Source organism: Pithys albifrons, chromosome 4 (genome assembly GCF_047495875.1).
Source record: "Pithys albifrons albifrons isolate INPA30051 chromosome 4, PitAlb_v1, whole genome shotgun sequence".
NCBI lineage: Eukaryota > Metazoa > Chordata > Aves > Passeriformes > Thamnophilidae > Pithys > Pithys albifrons.
Window position 1 is genome coordinate 52,174,060 of NC_092461.1, and position 20,824 is coordinate 52,194,883.

The following is a 20,824-nucleotide window of genomic DNA, read 5'->3' on the forward strand; positions in this document are numbered from 1 at the left end:
AAAAGTTAAAGAACCCAATCTCTGATACCTTTTACTCAATAAGGAATTTTTTACTAGTATTACCTGTGTTAGGCTGCCCATGAACACCAGGTCTAGCAGATTCTGAAGAGTCCTGAGACTGAACTTCAATCAAGTAAGAGGCTCTTTTCTCTCTGTCAAAAGATGCACGTGTGGAAATAATTCCTGTTTCAGGCTCAATGGTGAAGAACTGGTAATCCTCACTAGAATCTTTCAGTATCAAATACTGAACCTAAAAAGGATATAGTTAAGAGAAGTTACATTTTCAATTTTCATTTGTATGTCCAAGTTCTGTGACCTCCCTTTCCTCAGGAGCTTTCTGGTTCTGTCTGCAAAGTAGCAACACTCTGAGGAAGGACAGATCATCTGAACATGATTTTTCTAAGTCTTTTGTTCATATAAAAAGCTCAGAACTCTCAAACAGAAGAACCAGTAATATCAAGGCCCATCGAGCCCAGTATTTCATCTCCAACAGAGGCCAATAGGAGCAGTTAAGAAAGATCATGAGTAACAGGATGGAGAATGTAAGGAATGACATCTTCCCTCATGCCTCCTCAGCTTTTAGCAATCCACTGTGTTTCTGAACGCACAAAAAAGAAAAGAAAAAATTGGTGCTAACTGATAATTTGGGTTCTGTTCAACAGGATTGAATAAATGAAAACCTCCACTCATGAAAGCGATCCATCTTGCCTTTATTCTCTGAAAAGAAAAACATTTCCATTCTCACCCCCAGGTCATGCCCAGAGCACCACCAAGCAGTTCTACCACACAGATTGCCCTTCAAAAGTTGCAAAATGACAGTTCCAGAAAGCAGATCTCCACTAGCCAGATTTTCTTCACAGAAGGGCTAGTAAGGTTTTTTAAACGGCTCAGGAAAATGCACAGAAAATAAGCAATTTCCTTCAGAATTCGGCTTTTTTTCCCAGGGCTGGGTCATTATGATGATGGTCAAATGGTGAAGTGAAATTCTATTTAATTGACCACATTTACATGGCTGTGAACAAATGACAATAATCACTGATGTTCAATTAAAAAATGAGCTGAAGAGGCAAGAGTTTGGAAACATGGCCTGCAGCCACATGCACTTGTCATGGGAGCAACCCTGTGATCATGTAGCAGTGCTTTGCCATAGTTGCTGGATCAGAGTAAGCTGCTGTGATGCAGGACCCAAAGGTCATGAGCAGCGTCTTCTCTGCCATATCCCACATTATGCAGTTAAAGCACACGCTAAATGCTTGATAAGTGCTGTAAGACATGTTAGTGGCTCACTGCTGTCTTTGCTGGCCATACAGTCTCCCTAATTACAATACTAAAACTTGACTTTTGGGAGGAAAAGAATTGGATCTAAGGTCAAACCTCTCCATGTAGGCCAGAATCCAAGTCTGTGGCTAAAACCTGAACCACTGATGTGCCAATATCAGCTCCTTCTGGCACAGACACCTCATAGTTAGAAGACACGAAGAATGGAACATTATCATTGACATCTGCAAAAGAAAGTGATGAGGGTCATGGTAAGAAAATATTTGAAGACTTTGTTTTATTGTGTTGATATTTTCCCCCCTTCATTTGTATTTTACTTGGAGAAAAACTCATATTGTTCATAGTAAGAAGCAATCCTGCTTTGGGTCTTCCCATTCTTGTGTAGCTGTCAGGAGGCATTTTTAAAGACATTGAGCAGTTTCTGGGAGACAGTGGCCTAATCTCAGCTAAGATACTTGTTAAGGATTTGATGAGCAATATTCTTATACTAAGTCCATGAATGCCAGGACCAGGACCAGTTTTCCATCCACTGCCTGTAAAGAGCTGGTTAACTAAATCAGTAATTAATTTCAGTGTTTTATTAAGATTAACATACAATGAAAATTAAAATTGCAGAGTCTAAAGAATTGTCAAAGAAGGGGTTTCCTGGCCTTTTCAGGGCAGTATAGCCAGTGTTATGTTAGGCTGCAGGACCTAATGATTATTTAGGATGCAACTGCACATTAGCCACCCCTCATCTAACCACTGGCTAATGTCTAAAGGAAACAGGCTGATCTTCCCAATCCTGTCATCCTGCTCTAAGGCATAGGATCCCCCTTCCCATGAGCTGGATTGTGTAGCCCCGTGTAGACAGGGCTCATTTTGTTGCTCTGTGAGAGACTGAATTTCTTGAGAAAAAAGGTGAGCTGTCACCTGACATGCTCTGCAGATCTGTGATCACCAGATCCATTGCAAGGGATGTGGTGAGATTGTGCAGGTGAGGGAAAGGAAGGGCTACCTCGATAGCAGCCGTCTGCAGTCAGGTGAGATTGCACACAAGGCAAAATCACGTTAAGTTCACAGCAGTGTTGGTCTTGCCTGTCTTCCGTGAGACCCAAACTCTAAAAGGCATGTCCAGTGTTTTAGAGGGTTAGTTTCTGGCACATCTACTCCAAAAACCTGCTGTGTTGGACCACGTGAGCACAAGGGACATGCGAGAGAACTATGGCAGCACTGACTCAGATCCATTTAAACTGCTCTGGTATCAAATCCTCCTGCTCAACCCATGACAAATCAGTTCAGGTTCCTCTTTGTCTGTAAGACAACTAAACTCAGAAATGTTGCACAGTCCCCTACATCTTTTTGGACTTCTCACAGTTTAACAGCCACATATTAAGAAAGTAATTTTTCTGTGTTGTGGCATGATGCCAAAACAGAGGAGCTGTAAAGATGTGTCTTGGCTCCATCTCTCTTTGTCAAGGGCAGACAAAAAGTTTAATATCTCATTCTGCAAACTCTGAAGCACACATTTAGTTTGACTACTGCCACACAACTCCATTGATTCTAACATACATCTATTTGCAGGACTAGTGTCTTGAATTAATTTTTTTGGTAAGTTTTCAGTGTAGGCTCCCATAAATTCCAATTTTCTTTCTCTCTTATGTGCACAACCTCCTGTGAAGCACCTATTCTAATACACTTTTTTTTTCTCATTTTACAGAAGGGAATGTGGCTTGTTAAAGAAATGTTTCAGCAAATTCACCGAGCAAGATAAGAAAAATAAGATGCATAAAAAACTTCATTTTTTGTATACTTGTGCATAAATAAAGGACAATTCTACATATGAAATTTCCTGATGGTTATTTCTCTCAAAGTTGTTTGACTTGCTGTTTTCTCCCACTAATGCATATCCATGTGTGTAAATGCTTTTTCATACAAAATACTAAGTTACTGCACTTTCTGACAAATTCTAATACCGATTAACTGTACTATAGGAAAAACCTTTTGGAACACGGTCCATAAACTTCAAAAAGGCTCAGACCCTGGCTTGAAGAACTCTTGCTCTACAAATATGAAGGGTTTTTGCATTGGTGGACTATTGAAGACAGGACAATGCTGTGATAAAGCCAAGCAGAAAAGTTGGATTCCCGTTCAAATTACTGCTTCATTCTCATTTCCATGGTAGTGAGAGAGACAGACGTTTTTGCTGGGGAGTTCACTTACTCATATTTTCATTTGAATGCCTACCTATCAGAAGTAATTCCACTAAAGCTGCAAAAAGCAGAGAATGATACAGATTTCTAGTTTTATGTGGATCTGCAGGAGGGTTGGATTCGATTTTTGAAAATTGCACCTATTGTAAGGACCCTTGCAATTTTATTTCTAGAGCTTTAATCTCAATGTACAATAGACAAGTCTGAATGTAAGAAAAACCCCTAAACAGATATTCAACACAAACTCAGCCTGTCTGTGCTGTTTCTCTTTCAATAGCACAGATTACTTCCAGTAATATGCATTTCCTTTCAATAGCTTGGGAACAATTATTAGATTTGTCCTCCTAACAAAAGAAAATCTTTCTAATTACATTTACAGAACCAGGCACTAGTGTTGCCTAAACATTCAGACAGCCCCTTTATGCATTATCACATTTCCACATTTGATAGTTGTACTTGGAAATCGTAAGGTCAAATAGGTCTAAAAGGTCAAATAGACCTTTTTAATGACTGCACAACTTTTTACAGTACAGAAATGTACAAAGCATTCTTAGGTGGCTTGGCATTTCATAGATGTTATCTTAATTCATGGCATTATACTAAAAATTACTAGAATATTGTTCTGAATGAGCTGTTCTAACAGCAGCAAAGCTTACCTGTTATGTTCACACAAACAATGGCAAAGGAAGCTAAAGGAGTCATTCCTACATTTTGTGCCCGGACTGTCAGGGTGAAAAACTTAGTTGTCTCAAAGTCAAGTGGTTCAGCGACTAGAAGAGAAGCAGATCCATCAGCTCTGTTTGGCTTCAGATAGAAACGAACTGGCATGTTAGTCTCTGGGACTTGACCCTCCTCCAGATTATATGTAACCCTGGGATCACCAAGAGGGGATGTGGCTTTGATGGTCTGAAGAAGAAAAGAGCCACCGCATAAGTTCATGAAGCACAGGATTGCAAGTGTTACATGTTCAGTTTGATGGCAAGAACATACATACATGTATGTTCTCCAAGAACATACATGCCTGTACAACTTGGATAACAGATGAAAGAGAAACAGTTTACAGAACTGAATTTCATTTTACAACATTTAGGTTTGATGCAGGTCTTTAATCAACAGGAAATTTACCTGCCTGTAAGTGCACCAAGCAAGAACTGCATCACTGGCTAAAGGAAATCCCTTCTCTCTCCTCCTTCCAAAGCAAAAGTGATCCAAAAGGAGAACCATTTGTCCACTGAGTTGAACATTTTACCCATCAAGTTACAGGAAAAAACCCTGAATTTTTTGTAAGAGCTTGGATAGTGCATGCAGGAGGAGAAATGCAGGAATTATCCGACAATTTATGGAAGACACTGTCCTTAAAAAGTAAGTCTGTATGGATTAAAAAGAAATTGATTTGAGTTAGAAGACCCCAAAGAAAATTACAGTCACTCTATGCTCTAGTGGTTAGCTAAGAAAAGCTGTAGGAAAGAGGCAGGCAAGTAGCACAGTCCACTGAGGATGGAGGAGTGAGGAGCTGACCTTTCGTGGGAACACTGAAGGATTTCCCATGCTGGCAGGGCACGGGTCTTGCTTCTGTGGGAACACACCCTGATGGCCATTAGTGTAAGAAGTCACTGGGAAAACTGCTGCCAGCTGAAATGCCAGCCTATTCTGCAACTATTCAGGTATTCCTGACAAAATCTACCAGGATACACTGTGGTGAAGACTAATAAGGGAACTGCCATGCAGTAAGGTTGCAGTGTGGGCAACCATGTACTTTTGACATGGACACAGAGCACAACAGAGGAAGAAGTTGAAATTAAGAGGGAGGGAAGTAATCACACTTTTAACATACCACTATCTTGGTGTCATGAATGGTGTTTTCGGGGATGGTCACCCAGTATCTGCTCTGTTCCCACCGGGGTGGCTGGCTGAGTGCATTAGTGACAGTGACCATCAGCTCCACAGTGCTGCTCCTGTTCCCGCCATCTGTTGCTACAATATAGCGGCTGATGTGTGTTGTCTGTGAAACAAAGAGGATAGAGAATATTTACAAACCACTTTGTACAAACCAAGAGATTGCAATCAACCCTCTGCAATGGATTTGAGGGGTTGGAGGTTGCTCTGTTCCAAGCAGTCTCACATTACCTGGGGTAGTGGGCAGTTCACATACACCCAACCTGTGCTGGGGTTGATCTGGAAGTATTCCAGTTGATGCTCTAACATTGAGTATGTGACAGCAGCATTCACACCCTGGTCACTGTCATGAGCTGCAACACGGAGGAAACTCATTCCCACTGGAGTGTCTTCGCTAAGAAAGTCTTTGAAAAGACAAAGGTACTGTCAGCAGGTCTGCTCTGGTTTACCAGTCTGTGTCTGTAAAGAAATACCCCTGTAGGGGAGATCAAATATTTCTGTAACAAGGCAGGTTATAAAGTATTGTCACCAACAGAGTGTCTATAGTCCTCTTTTAGCTTCCCCTTCTCTCTCCCCTGCCACACTGGTTGGTGATGCAGGTTCACTGACACTGCTGCTGCCAGAGTCTGTGCCTCTCCATGATGGCACTGGCAAACCCCACAGCCACGTGCTTTCCTGCTATTTTGGACCACAGCCCAGGCCCAGCTGATGATAAAAGCAGGTTGGCATCGAAAGGAATTCCATGTGAATTGCATTCATCCTGAATATGAGTGGTGGCAGCAGCACTGCCATTGGGAGGCAATAGGTAATTGCAAAGCATGAAGACTCAGGTCACACCAAAGAGGCCTCCAACACCTCAGTGTTTTGGAGAATCTGCCCAGGGCAAAGGCAATGACAATTTTATACCTGTCCCTTTCCTTAGGTCCCAATCCCTGCTCCCAGCGATACACCTGACACAGAGGTCATGTCTTGGTGCCCATAGTTCTAGACAGACTGTTCCTTCTTCGAACCTGCTTGTATAATCATTATCAAAAAATCTGGTGGCAAAGAGTCACACTATTGAAGTGCTCATTGAAAAGGAGAGTAATTACTTTTGTCTTCCTAAAGCCAGATTCCTGGGAGAGACACCAACAAAAGGATGGGAAATCATGAGCAGTCCTTTTCTGCTCCACTCTGTAAGGCACAATTTTATATGAAGCTATCATATCCCAGCTGTTATGGGTTTAGCCAAGTAGGCCAAAAAAAATATTAAGCTTTAAAGTTCAGACTAGGCCTGGAATTGTCAGCTGACTTGAGCTGGGCTGGGCTAGCTAACAGCTGACTTCTTCTAGTCAGTAATGTTGTATTCCATGCCATGTTACGACATCATCTCAGAAGGGGTAAGAGCCGGTGTGTGGGTGTGGCTTGGTCAGTTCCATCATGGCTGAACTAGGAGGAGAACGTCTTGCAGCTCCTGTCTTGGAGTAGGTCTTGCTCCTGCTGCTGCCGCTACTTGCCTTTTGTTTGAGTTTAGGGAAGTAGAAATATTTTGTTGTTATACTTTCTCTTTCTTGCAGGGTGTCTTTTAGAGTGCTTATGAATCTAGAGTAATGCGCTTTGGGGAGTGGGAGGTTATTTCTTGTTATATATATATGACTTGTGTAAGTGTGTGTTATAATGTAGTTTTCTCTTAATTTTCTCTTTTCTGTATGAATACATGTAGTTAGTTTCAGCATAAACCTGGTTTAGAGGTTTTTTTCCCCCCTTTCCCTGTTCTTTTTCCCTTAGCTGGTTGGGGGAAGGAGGAACCCTTTCTCTCTGTCTTGGACACTTGGTGTTTTGCCAGCTCAACCCAAGACACCTGCCAGCTGTCTTTTTTCCACACTCCAGTTTTTACACTGCTATGCTATGACTTCAGACTTGCTTTTCCCTCCATCCTCATCTATCCAGTCCCAATTCCTTCTCCAGGTAGCTATGGGTGCTTTCCTGGTGGTGGTTTTGTGCTGTTGCCATGCACTAAGACTCCATCAGCTCAGTGTATTGAAATGGCACTGACAGGGACAAGGCTCTTGCAGGTAGGTTTAGACAACCCCATCAGTCTATTTAATCATGTCTTGTTCAGAAACCATTTCATATCTTTGATCTCTCTTGCATGCGCCTCCTTTAGCATTTCTGAGGTGGGACAATGCATACTACTTATAAAGTGGAGTGGTCATGTTCCTGTTTTGGTTTTCTCCCTTAATGTCTACAGTCTGTGGCAGTGGAGCAGTAAAACTTTAAACCATAACAACCACTTTCTTCATGAACAACAATTAACTTCCCTTATCCCCTGTGTCATTTAATTGTCCTGGGATTCTTTTCCCAGGTATGTCAGTAACAGCCAAAGCTAACCTCAGAAGAGAATTACTGGCACTAAAATAGATCAATGAAAATTGACGTAATTACTGAGAAACACTTTTTTGTGTTTATGCTGTGTTTAACAGTCAAATTCCATTAAATTGCATTGTAAGAAAAAATACAAAATTACTTGAAAGGGCTTTACTCTCTCATTTCATGTGCTTTGCTTGTTGCTGGCTTAACTCTAGCGTTTACTACACCATCCCTACTGCAGGTAGTTAAGCATTTCTTTAATGTCTGTTTTGCAGGCATATAAGTTGCATAGCTAAATCAGGATCTGACCAACATCCTAGTGCTGAGGAATAAAGAACCAGTAATTTCCAGGATGAATAGAAACCTCTGACTAATGGCATTTGATCTTGTTAGGGAAGCAGCTATTTTTAATTCTGTGACGTACAAGAATTGATTACTTATGTATAGATGCTGGGAAAGTGCTATGCATGAAGTGACCTCATTGTCTGCAGTTTTGCCATCTCAAAGGGCTGCCTTTGCATCAGGACCTTTGCTGGTACCCTGTGATCATGAAAAAAGAATGGAAATCTGCCCATTCCTCAGAAGTGCTAAATCCACCATAATTACCAAGTGCAACCTCTCAGCTTCACAGCTTTTGAAAAGTACTGGGCAGTTTCACCCTAAAGACATGTTTGGCAGTAGAATAGAAAGGTTCACTTTGCACAAACATTACCTCAGGGACTTACCTGCTCTGCTCGAAAATATTTCTCAGAGAAATATTTCTCAGTGCTGCTTTGGCCATGTTTGCAGAAAACACTGGTAGGAATGTAGAAATGGCTATTCCCAATCTGCACATTTTAACCAATTTGCCACTTGGAGTTAGTGGCTACAAGACACCCTAAAAGGTGCAACACTATTTTTTTTATTGTTCCTGTGCATAACTCTGAGGTGTGGATGTGTATTTTGCCTACTTCCTAGCAGGTTACTTCTCCCCATTGTTAAAATCCTGACATACAAACATCCAACCTGGTTTTGACTCCTGCTAAAATGCTGACCTCTGTGATGCTGAAGACAATTCATTTATGAGCCAAATTCATTTTAATAAGGCATTGGTCACCACTTTCCCCTCCATGACATTTCCACACAACTGGCAAACATCTCCAAAACGGACTTGTCATATGCATCATAAATTTCTTGCCATTTTGAGGCAATAATGCAAAAATGCATGTTCTAGTCCAGCAACCAGAAAGTATGCTCATCATTTGTGGATTACATTAAATATAGAAGTCCAAGCATAATGAAGTGCGGGACTGTACTGGAGAAGCACCAAGTCAAATTAAATGAAAGACTGTCAAAAAGCACATCATGTAGTGGTGAAAAAGGGAATGTCACCAGGGCAAACAGTAAAAGGCAGTTCAGCAGTTACAGGGGGCATAGGAGCTCCCAGCCAAAGGCAGCCTAGAAATCAAGCATTTCAGGCTGCTTGACAAGAGATGAATGTCACTTCACCCTATTCAAACAGAGGTGCTGTGCCAGAGACAGAGATGACAACAGTACTTCTAATCAGGGTTGATAAATTCTCAACTAGGATGTCTTATTTTGTTTTGGCACATCAAATAAAAATTCAGTGTGGACAAATGCTGGGCAGGGAAATGTCACTAGGGGTTGAATCAGATCTGCCTCTTCTCTAAGAGTGAAGACTGTCAATGTTTCTAAGAGGGCTGCAAAGAATAAAGAGAGCTGATCAGTTTCGTACATTTCCACCGATGATGGGTTAAGCAGTGATCGGATTAGCGGGTAACAAAGGAAGACTGATCACCTAAAAACCTGACCACTGTTAAAAGGAACTACTAACCAGGCTCATGTGGCAGTAGTGGAACAGGTAGTTAAGTAACACTCACACTGATACCGACTGTTCTCAAACTTGGGATCGTTGTCATTGATGTCAGCAATGAGGACAGTGATCTGACAGACGCCGATCAGTGGCTCCTGTGCCTGGTCGGTAGCAGTAACAGACAGCAGGTACTCCCTCTGCCTCTCCCGGTCAAAACTCTGCGTGGTTCTGATGACTCCTGGGAACACAGACACTGTCTGTTCTGCATGTCACAGCCTCAGGACCGAATTCACAGAGAGGGATCTGCACATCTCCTGTGCAAGAGGAAGCTCTGACTGCACACAACACAACTGTCATGTTTAATTCACACCAACCCCACAATGCATATCTTGGACAAAACCAACGTCAGTTTCCCCATCTCTCCTCTCCTCACATGTCACCTGCTGCTAGCAATCAACAGCTTGCTTACCTGCTGCTAGCAATCAACAGCTTGCTTTCCTGCTGCCCTGATAAGGAGCTTCAGTCTGAGTGCCTTGTTATCTCACAGCTGCTGGGGCACAGAAGGATTTTGTCCTTCTCATCGAAAGGTCCCTCTTAGGTTTAGTCCCCTGATAGTCCAAGTAACTGATACTCCAGCTCATTATTATTTTGAGGAAAAGTTACACCATGAAGGCACAAGTGATGTGGCCAAAGTTACCTCTACTACAGGAGCTGAGGGCTGTCTCATTAAACAGATTAAAACTGGGTAAAATCACATAGCTCAATGGCTAAATCAATTTTCTCCAAATCCCTACTCATCAAGCTGCTCCCTGTCTACATTATTTTCTTCTGGTTAGTAGACTTCAAACTGGCCTTCTTGAGACCTCTTCCAGATCTATGTCTCTACTGTGCATGGGCCCAGAGTTCTGCAGCTCTGTTTTAGGCCCTTCCAGTTTCCTGCACAGTTCTGGACATGCCAGTATTGCATTTAACTGTTTTGACTGTAGAAACTTCTACAAAATTTATAACTGTGATTTGAAATACATCATACATCAAGACATCATTGCCCCGTTTTCTCTGCATGGCACTGGTTCTTCTATCTGTCCATGAAATGAGAAATAACCGTGGCCATACTGAAGGGAAGAACAAACTCAAAGCTGTTAAAATCACACTTTCTGCTCTGGATTTTCATAGCTACACTTGATCCAATAGGAAAGTAGTGATGCAGAATGGGGTTTTATCTTTATTGACATGGGGTTTGTTTCCCTACTTAATTTGGATTTGGGGTTTCCAACACAAGGACATGGATTTGTTGGCATGAGTCCAGAGGAAGGACATGAAGATGATCAGAGGGTTGGAGCATCTCTCCTATAAAGACAAACTGAGTTGTGATTTTTCAGTCTGGAGAAGAACAGGCTCCAGGGAGACCTTATAGCAACCTTCCAGTATCCAAAGGGAGCCTACACGAGAGCTGGAATGGGTCTGTGGGCATGTAATGATAGGACAAGGGGTAATAGCTTTGAACTGAGGGAGATTAGGAAGAAATTCTCTGCTATGAGAGTGGTGAAGCACTAACACAGTTTACTCAGAGAAGCTGTAGATGTCCCATCCCTGGAAGCGTTCCAGGCCAGGTTGGATGGTGCTTTGAGCAACCTGGTCTAGTGGAAATTGCCCCTGCCCAAGGCAGGGCAGTTGGAATGAGATGATCTTTAAGGTATCTTCCAACCAAAAACATTCTATGCTTCTATGATTTGAATAACTATAACCTTAGTTTAATCAAATCTATGTGCATGGCTATCTGAACACTTCCCACTTGAACACTTTCCAGTGTTTATTCCATAAACTGTTACAGCTAATCCTGCAGTTACACTTCTAAAGCATAAGCCTACATGGACACACTCACACAGGGACATTTTCATCACAATACAATGGCATTTTCATTTTATCTCAGGAACCTGAAGCTACTGACCTGTGTCTGGGTCAATGCTGAAACCCAGGGAAGCTCCATCTCGGTGCATGAGCCCGTACTTCACCTCTCCATTGACGCCAAGGTCTGCATCATAGGCTTCTACCTGTAGCACATACGTGCCTGGAGGCTGATTCTCCAGAACCCAGGTGCTGTCACTGTAGTAAGCGCACTAAAAATACACCCAAACATCTGATCCTAAATATTTCACAAAGCCACATGAATTTGCTGCACAGTGTCAATGTTTTTTTCCACAGGTCTGAGCAAAACTCAGAAGAAAATCACTACTATTACTTATACTCACAAAGAAATCAATCTCTAAGGAAGAGGAAGGAAAAAAGGAGGATGAAGATTTTACATTTCATGTACGCAGAAAGCTGACTGCTGTTCACTTACAAGTTCATTCTGCTCTGCACACACAGTCCCCTCAGCCTGCCAGCAATCACCAGTAGCTAGGGAGTGTCTATAAACCCCAATTATGGATGGGTAAAAAAGTATCTGTAGAAAAACATCTTACCTCTCTAAAGACAGGCTTATTGTTATTAATGTCATTAACTCCTACAATAACCTCAGCAAAACTGCTGAGAGGGGTGGGTCCCCCTGAGGCATTGTCATCTATGGCAGTGATGTTCAGGGTGTATTGTGGCCCCTTCAGGTCGGGTGGTGGGCTTCTGCGGAGCTTAACGATACCTAAATTTGGAAGCATAAAGTGTCATTTTAATTTACTTGCTAAACAAACAAAATCAAGTGAGCATCACATTTATCTGCCAATGCATTGTTGGTTCAGTTTGTATTTTGGTTGCAAAGCATAGGAATCTGTCAACTTAATCTGCACAGCCTTGGGCTAGGATCACATGTTTTGATTGATAGTTGCAGAACAAGCATCACATCAAGGACCTAATCCTCATTGCAGCATCCCCAGCTGCAGATTATATGAATATGGTGTTTTCTTATGGTTTTTAACATACATGTGAAGCAGAGTCAATAGAGATTAGATGTTAAATAACTGTTCTAAAACCTCATTCCTTACCTTTCTGGCTATCCAGTTCAAAGTTGCCCTCCTCATTGCCTCCTGTAATCATATATACCAGCCCATCTCCATCAGGGTCCTCTGCCCGAACTGTAGCCACTAAGGTGCTGGGACCAGCATCTTCTGACAGGAAGGTTCTGTACCTGATGGACATAAAGGAGCAATGGCAGCACATGCAGTATCAGAACAACCATCACCATGTTCACCATCCAGGTAAGATTATAAACCCATTATGAGTGGAGGGTTTTTTTCAAGCTTTAGACATGCAATCATGGAATCTTTAATTGGCTTAAGATGTGACTTTAGTCTTCTTTGTTTGGCATAGGGTACTTATTTTAGGATTGTAATCCTGCACTTTTAGTATACTTAATTTCCAAGGATCTTTTGGAAGCTATCAATATGCAGCATACTACACCGTACTGCAAACCAGGAGGACATATCTCCTAGACCTGAGAAAAAGGACTAGTATCTGTCATGATGTATTTCTTAGGTCCCTATATATTAATGGAAAGCACCAGATGCTACAGAAATTAATGTAAAACAGTGTTTAATTTTGTAATTAAATATACATATGTTTTGTATTTAAAATATGTCTGTACTTCAAAGCTATGCAAAGAATAGGTTAGGGACAGGAAAGTAAAAAGGCACCTTAAACAAGCAGGGCCTCATTAAATTAGCTAGCAATATGTTCTGTTGGTGTTAAAATTAAGTATTAGTGTTTGCTAACTACCATTTTTATCTGTCATCTATTTATACATGGATAATCACTTAGAGATTAGAAGTCAACACAACAAAATCATTCCCTGCATAGTCAGGTCTTTGATTCATTCTTTTCCCCCTATAAATACAAAGTCAATATATTGGTATCACAACTGGTGTGTTTTCTTTAATACAATCTAGAAATGAAAGTACTAAAGCCTTTGTATACAGAAATTACCCTTCAATTTCACTTTTACTAATAGTTGCACAAAACAGCGAGTGACCATTTAGCCAAGTGTTATTAAGGCTATGCATATGAACAGCATCTTTTAAAACCAAAGCAGATGTTCAAGATGCCTTACACGGACTGGGAGAAGATGGGGGCCTCGTCATTCACGTTGGCCATTCGAATCCTCACAGATGCTGTCCCTGTCCGAGGGGGGTGTCCTTTATCGACAGCTATCACCACAAACTCATACATGTGGTTTGCTCGCTCAAAGTTAAGCCTCTGGTTAGAATTGATGACTCCGTGTTGCGTGATGGAAAAATCAGTGCTCTGGATGAAGTAAGTGATCTCAGAGTTGAAGCCAGAGTCGCAGTCTGTTGCAAGCACTATACAGAACACATTTAACAGACCAGTCATACTGCAAAAGAGGTTTGGTTATGCTATATCCTACAAAGTCCACTCTTTTGTTTGTTTTTAAGGACAGGCATCACCTATATCTGTTTCATCCATAAGAGTCTTGATTTTGTGGTGAGAGTCTGGCAACTTAACAGGAGGCTGGGAGTAAAAAAATTGAAACAACTCTTCTCTCCCTCCAACCCAGCTTGAGTGATCGCAGCCAGGTGAGTTTGCAAAAGAGCTGTGATCCCAGTGCTGCACAACATGCTTTGTACAACCAGCAGTCAACACTGGTAATTAGCACGCAATCAATATGCACATTGGTTGAACATTATCAGTCATAAACTGTGTACTCTCTCTCTCCAGGGATGCCGTTCGGATGCCGTTCAAATTTAATTAGCTCCCAGCTATGTTATAGATAAAGTACTTTTTAATTACCTGGTGCCTCAAGGTACAAAGAGTGATTAAACATTCCTCTCCAGTAAGTGTTTATTCAGTATGTTGAGTGTCCCATCTGCTCAGAAGCAGCAACCAGCACAACAAAGGGCTACAGCTCACAGTGTAGCATCAAATGTGATTTTTAAGAGCAGGAGCTCACCTCTCCAATTACCCTGCAATTTTTCTAGCCAAACACTCTGGTATTAAACCAAGTTCTTATTCTAACAGTAAGGCAGTTAAATGCCACCCTGACACCTGATCCTGTCAGATCTCGGAAGCTAAGCAGGGTCAGCCCCAGTTAGTACTCGTGTGGGAGACCTCCTGGGAATACTGGGGGTTGTAGGTTCTAGTCCTGAGGACCTCACTGTCATCGTCCAAGCTCGTTCGGCCGTGGCAGATGCACCTTAGGAGTTAAAGGGTGGGGCCAGTTCTGCGCACACTGTGCCTTACCTAAAAATCCACTGTGCAAACTGGAAGGGCACACCCACATGGGGAGAGCCCTTCCCAAATCTCCGTTCACAAAGCCTGGCCATACATACATTCTACCAGTAGGATACAGATGCAGCCACTGCTGTAGCACAGAGCATTTTTGAAGTGGAACAGTGATTGCAGTGCATGGACATCCTGGCAGACAGCTGCAGCACCATCCACAGATGAAACAACCACATGTCTCTATCAGAATAATAACTTAAAACAGGAAAGGGGGAGAGAAAGATTTCCAAAGTACACTGAAATACTGTTCTACTTATTTGCAAAAATTCTCAGCTACCTCTGCCTGTGGAAAATTACTCATCTTTGTTTACAAGGACAGTTAGGGTGGTTTGTTTAAAATTTCTCAAAAATCGTGCTGTGTAAATATTTGTGTGAGTTACAGACTACAAAAACAGGGACTTTAGAGTTAATCACTCTCTTGCTGTACTGAGAGACACAATATATTTAAAACCCCAGAAAGTTTGAAATGACAGAGATTTAAATCTCTCAAATTTGGTAGTTAAGTATTGTTTTCAGAAAGACATCCAGAACATGAAAAACATTTGATATGGAAAGTTCTAATTTAGTCTACAGTCATTAATGAGCCATTGCAACCATTCATAAAAATATGTTTTACGTGCTTAAAGATCATATTTCCTTTTACCTAGAAGTTTTCTGATCAATAGGGAATGTGACATTTACTTATACATGAATTACTTTCCAATAGCAACTTGGAATTCTATTCCCATTCTGTTTAATTTCATCCTGCAAACCAATGTGCATTGCAAAGTTATTTTGAGGATGATACAGCAGCCACAGGCAGGTCTGTGCTGGCTTTGCCTGTGTTCTGAGCTAGCAAGATTACTCCAGCTCAAAGCCTAATGTGTTAGCACAAAGCTGTCAGCTCCAACTCTAAGCCATGCTCTGCTGGTGCAGTGATGAGGCTGAAGGCATAAGCTAACCCCTGCTGAGATACCCCTCCATGCTTTTCACATCATGGCATGTTTGCATCCAGAAATCTTTAAGCATAAACCCACCCATAATGACTAAGGAAGTGCATTGACTCAGCACAGCATCCGCACTACAAACTGGATACAAGTCAGACTTTGAGTGTGCTGAAATAAAATTGGTTGACAACGAAAACCTACATTTACATCAGCCAGAGTTTTAACACAAGGCACATATCATACTACCTTTTTCACTGCCACCAATTTAGGCATGTCCAGAATGGCAAAGGCTGTCTCATATTTGTATTTATTTTAGTTTGTGGGACATTCTGAGGTTGCAACATCCTAACCCCCAAGGGACTACAGATAGGGTAAGAGCTGTTTGTCTTTTTTTCCCCCCTGAGATGACACTTGCTTTGCAGTCAGAGTTAGTGGCACAACTCTAAACCAGTACAGGGTTCAGGTGACTGCACAGACAGCTTCCTTGCAGCCACTATCAGCCCTGCTCAGCCTTTCAATAGCTAGTGAGTGTTCATACACCCATTTCCACTGTCGCTACACTTCCACCTCACATTTTCTATTCTAAGTGGGCTCCTTCTCTTGAAATGTAGCCCGTGTGGCAAGATAACAAAATGGGATGCAAATCCACAGCTTTGCCATTCTGCTTGGTTTGGACCTGAGGCATGCATTTTTTCCCTCACAACTGGGTGAGTTTTGATCTGCTTTACAAGTCTCCTGGAGAGAAGAGCATTCATTTCTTTAAGGATAATCACATGATTAGGATTTCTGGGAGTTGATCATTCTGATCAACTTCTTGTTTCCCAAGAGCCATTAAACCATAAAGTGAAGTACAGCAAGGTCTGAACTCTCTTGGTAAGCATTTATGGAAAGCAGGCCCTGCAGCCCCCTTATCCAAGGGAAGCTAAGCTGCTTATCACGACTGTGGCCAGCAGAGTTCAGCTCCAAATTTAGGAAATTTACATCATTGCCTTTAAAGACATGTTAGATGCGTGTATTTTTTGCTAAGTCTTTCCATAGCACATACTCATTTTTGCAGAGTTCATAACCCCCAAGGTCTCAGCCTGTTTTCCCATTACTACCCCAGTACTTACCCCTACTTTCAGTTTGAATACTGATAGTGAGCCTGTAAGTGTTCTCCCTCTTTCAGGCAGAACACACCTGTGTCATGTATCACAACACATCAGGCTACATCAGATTTTGAGACATCTTTGAAGGCATTTAACTGACATCAGTAATAAAGGCTGGAGAATGGGCTTTTGTTCCCTGTCTGTTGCTCTCTGAAGACTGAGACAAGAGTTGCAACAGCATCCAAGTTCACTCTTTATTTGTGCAACCATGATATTTCAAGTGACCTTGAAGTTCTGGTTGGAACCTGGGGATAAAAATTATTTCCAACAGCTCTAATCTTTCAGTAGGATACTATTCTAGCCACTAAAAATGTCATCTGTGCACTCAGGGTTTATGTGCAAGTGACACATGGGTCATGTTAAGCACAATAAAACGATGACTGGCAAGCCACAGCCATAAATATAAGTTCACAGGCTTAACAAAGTTTCCTTCTTTAACACTTTGCGAGTCAATTGTACAGCACTAATACTTATTTGATAAAACTAGCTGCCCATTTTAAAAGAAATGTTTTTATTAACTCATTAAGAAAAGCAAAACTGGCTGTAGCTGTAGTTAAAAGACAGCTACAACACTTAAAGGAAACAAGCTATGGAAATCCACCAAGCAGCCTATCAGCTGCCTTAACTGCTCTTGGGTACCATGATATCCCTCCTTGGGCACAGCATGGGAATCCTCACATGAAGACACAATTCTGCTTTCCAAGATACGTTAAGAGCCATCTACTACCTCCAGGAAAGCTGCCAGCCATATCTTGCAGAGGCAGTGCCTGTGGAAATTAGCACTTCCTCATGGCAAGAACATGAAAATGTAACAAATTAGCAGGTCAGTGACAAGACTAAAATGAAAGGTAACGGGATGGTCCTCACCTTGCAGTAGGGATGTGCCAACAGGAATGGTTTCGGGGACATTGTCTCTGCTGTAAATGGAGCGCTGGAATTCAGGAGAACAGTCATTTTCGTCAGTGATATGGATTATGACCTGAGACAAAAGGACAGATTGAGAGGGGATTTTACCTGTACACTTCAGAAAATGGGCAGCTTCTGGACACTGCCACGGCAGTCTCTGCTTTTGCTGTTGTCCCATCCTTACACCTCCAGTACTGTTTTTCTCACACTACTCCTTGTATCACAGATGTTTCCTTCTTCACTTTCAAGCAGATGGGAGGCAAAGCCAAAAAGGAGTAACAAGAGGTATTTGCAGAGTCTCGATCCGAACCCAGAGCCCCGCTGTGTTCCTTTACTATAAGGCTTCCTCCCTCCCCAGCATCTCCTCAAGTGTCCTAGGCTATCCATCAGTGTAACTGGTCCTGCTAGGAAGGTAACAAAGATTGCAGAGACAGTGGATGTAGGATGTGAAGTGATTCACATACCTCAGTTACGCTGCTGAGAGTGCTCTCAACTTCCATGGCCTTCAGTAAGAGATGATAGAGATGGTGTTCACTTTCATAGTCCACAGGGTGGGTCAGGCTGAGCTCTCCACTCTCTTGCCTCACCCTGAAGAGCCCAGAGGGATTCACCAGCAGAGTGTACGAAAGAGGCTGGCTCTGGAAAGAAACAGCCTCAACAACTGCTACTCTGTAAAGAATGAGAGAATAACTCTTTGCTTCCAAACAACAACAACAACAAAAGCTGTCTCCTGAGCACCTGGAGGAGGAAGATGAGGATGAGAAAAGGTGTCTTGCTCACTCTCTGTTGATGTTTGGCTCAGCTTTGCATTCAGGCTGGAAATCCCTGTGCTCTCACCAAAAAATAAGTGCTTCCTCACCAAACTTATCCACTGACATAGTAGGGCTCAGATAACTCATTTTATCCCCACTAACATTTAAACATCTTTTTCTTCCCTACTGTACCCCTCTAACTACTCAAGAGTAGTTACTGATTTACCTTCAGTTTTAGAGGTAAGTGGCCTACTATACTGAGTTTCTTTGAAGTTGTATATTCAGAAAAGGAACAGTTTTGGAGATGGATGGGAAACCCATGAAGCACAGGGCTTTCCCGATCCTGCTGTTCACCTTGGCATGACATCAGATGAATGTTTGCCTCCTCACGGTGACTTATGTTTTGAAGCTCCATCTCAGACCAGTCTCTGACCAGCATGACAATACACCTTCAGCTTGTCTACTGAAAGCTTCAGAGAAGGAGAAAAATATCCCTCCTCCTTCTTATTCAGTCTTTTTTTAAGGATTAAGTACCACATCTCCAGTAATTTTTCCTACTTCATCAGCTTGTTTTGAAGTTTCCTACTCCATAAGGGCTTGATGGCACTGTTCTACCTGCTACTTGGTACCTTAAAGCCCATTTTACTCTCAAGCAGCTGAACAGTGACAATAAAGCCAGAGCCAGCATGGGAGCATCTCCCCACTGCAAATTGGCTTAGCTATTCCTCACACAACAGCAGAGCCCCTTGGAGACTCAGTTTTATCTATCTGCACGTCACACTGGTGCTGTTATCTCAAGAGTCTGGCAATAACTTGTCTTTCTAAAAATTACTATACAAGTCAAATGGGACACAACCAACTCCAAATCTAGTTAATTAAAAGACTATTTTTCAGGCATCTGTTTATATCTCCAGAAGATTCACAGCCAGTAGTTTGGCTGTTCTAATTCATCATGCAATGTACTAAGACCCCAAAAGCATTAAAATCATTTCAGCATCCTAGTCTTCATCCCATATACCTCACTGGAGACTCTGGAACCCCAGAACAGGCATAACTTCTTTTAGAAAACATGTCATTTTTAAAGTGTAATATGCAAATGCATATGTATAGCCCTGAGAGGCAAAACCACAAAAGTTTCACTCTATTGTGCTCTGTGAAGCTCCTCTCAGACTGCAGGGAGGGAGCTCACCTAACAAAGTACAACTTACTTTTCTCCTGCTGGAGTGTTTTCTGGGACAAACACACTGTAGGACATATTAGTGAACTGTGGAGGTCGGGAGCCTGCCAAGATGGAAACAGAGGCGTAGGGGCTTTTGTTGCCTTGCTTATCAGTGGCTTCCACAGTAACCACATACTCCTTGTTCCATGTCAAAGGCAAGCCAGTCGTCATTATAATGCCAGTATCCTTATCCACTCGGAATCGCTCTTCACCACCTGTCAATACATGCACAAATCTGAGAAACAACCCACAACAAGAACATTTGCATCATCACCACTTTAAAGCAAGTTATCCTCAAATCATTTGCCTATGTCCTTGCATGCACTTCCTTTTTCCTCTGAAGTGGTACTCATTATCTTACACTCATGCTGCATCCTGTTGACCAGTGCAGTGTAAAAAAGACAAGAACACATAAGAAATGGAGCCTTACACTAAAAGTAGGACTGCAATCAATTTAAAAATACAAGTAAAGCAAAGAAAATGGCAACAAGAAGGACTCCCATCCACATAACTGTTACTTAAAGCACTTCCAGCTTCTACTTTCTGTACCTACTGTATCTTTAAGGATTTCCCAAAGGGAAAAAAAATCTATCAATGAAATTATGACTTGCAAAGAAACGTCTGCAACTTAACAGAATAGACCTACCGGCAATGAGTGTGTAAGTTATTCCAGCACTGGAGTTTTCATTGCTACTGTGATGTGCCACAAGCTGGTAGATGAGAGTGCCTTTTCGTGCATCTGGATCCACACGTGCCAGGTAGGGGTATGGGTGCATGCCCCAGGACAGGAGTTCATCTTCTGGGGCAAGGAGTGTCACGTGGCAAAGGTACCAGTCATTGTCTGCAAAAGATGCATAGATTTCTAGACAACTTGTTCACAGACTTTAGTCAGGAATTTGATGATCTTATTCATTAGTAACTGTAAACAAACAAAGAAGGAATCTTCCACTGCAAAGAACCCATAGAGATTTAATCATAGTATTTTTACCTCTAAGTACCTCTAAGTTCAAACCTTTTGGACTCACATCAAGTTGCTAATAGATGCTAAAGGTAGATATGGGCCTCTTGAAGAAATTTTCTTAAGCACATCTGTGTTGCAAAAGTGGCTTTTGTATTTGA

The 20,824-nt window shown here is 41.9% G+C and overlaps 1 protein-coding gene across 1 annotated transcript in view; it reads right to left on the reverse strand.

Moving 5' to 3' along the window:
* The window catches only part of LOC139670911 (neural-cadherin-like), a 43,035-nt gene extending 22,539 nt beyond the window's left edge, over window positions 1-20,496 (reverse strand). The window contains exons 1-14 of the mRNA XM_071553060.1: window positions 20,352-20,496; window positions 19,695-19,920; window positions 18,199-18,403; window positions 17,696-17,807; window positions 13,565-13,814; window positions 12,504-12,646; window positions 11,991-12,163; window positions 11,477-11,645; window positions 9,596-9,766; window positions 5,598-5,770; window positions 5,305-5,472; window positions 4,127-4,376; window positions 1,375-1,502; window positions 64-250 (exon numbers count right to left, since the gene is read on the reverse strand). Coding sequence (XP_071409161.1) covers window positions 64-250; window positions 1,375-1,502; window positions 4,127-4,376; window positions 5,305-5,472; window positions 5,598-5,770; window positions 9,596-9,766; window positions 11,477-11,645; window positions 11,991-12,163; window positions 12,504-12,646; window positions 13,565-13,814; window positions 17,696-17,807; window positions 18,199-18,403; window positions 19,695-19,920; window positions 20,352-20,481 — 2,485 coding nt within the window. The 5' untranslated portion in view covers window positions 20,482-20,496. The remainder of the gene's footprint in view (window positions 1-63; window positions 251-1,374; window positions 1,503-4,126; window positions 4,377-5,304; window positions 5,473-5,597; window positions 5,771-9,595; window positions 9,767-11,476; window positions 11,646-11,990; window positions 12,164-12,503; window positions 12,647-13,564; window positions 13,815-17,695; window positions 17,808-18,198; window positions 18,404-19,694; window positions 19,921-20,351) is intronic.
* Between the last annotated feature and the right edge of the window lie 328 nt (window positions 20,497-20,824).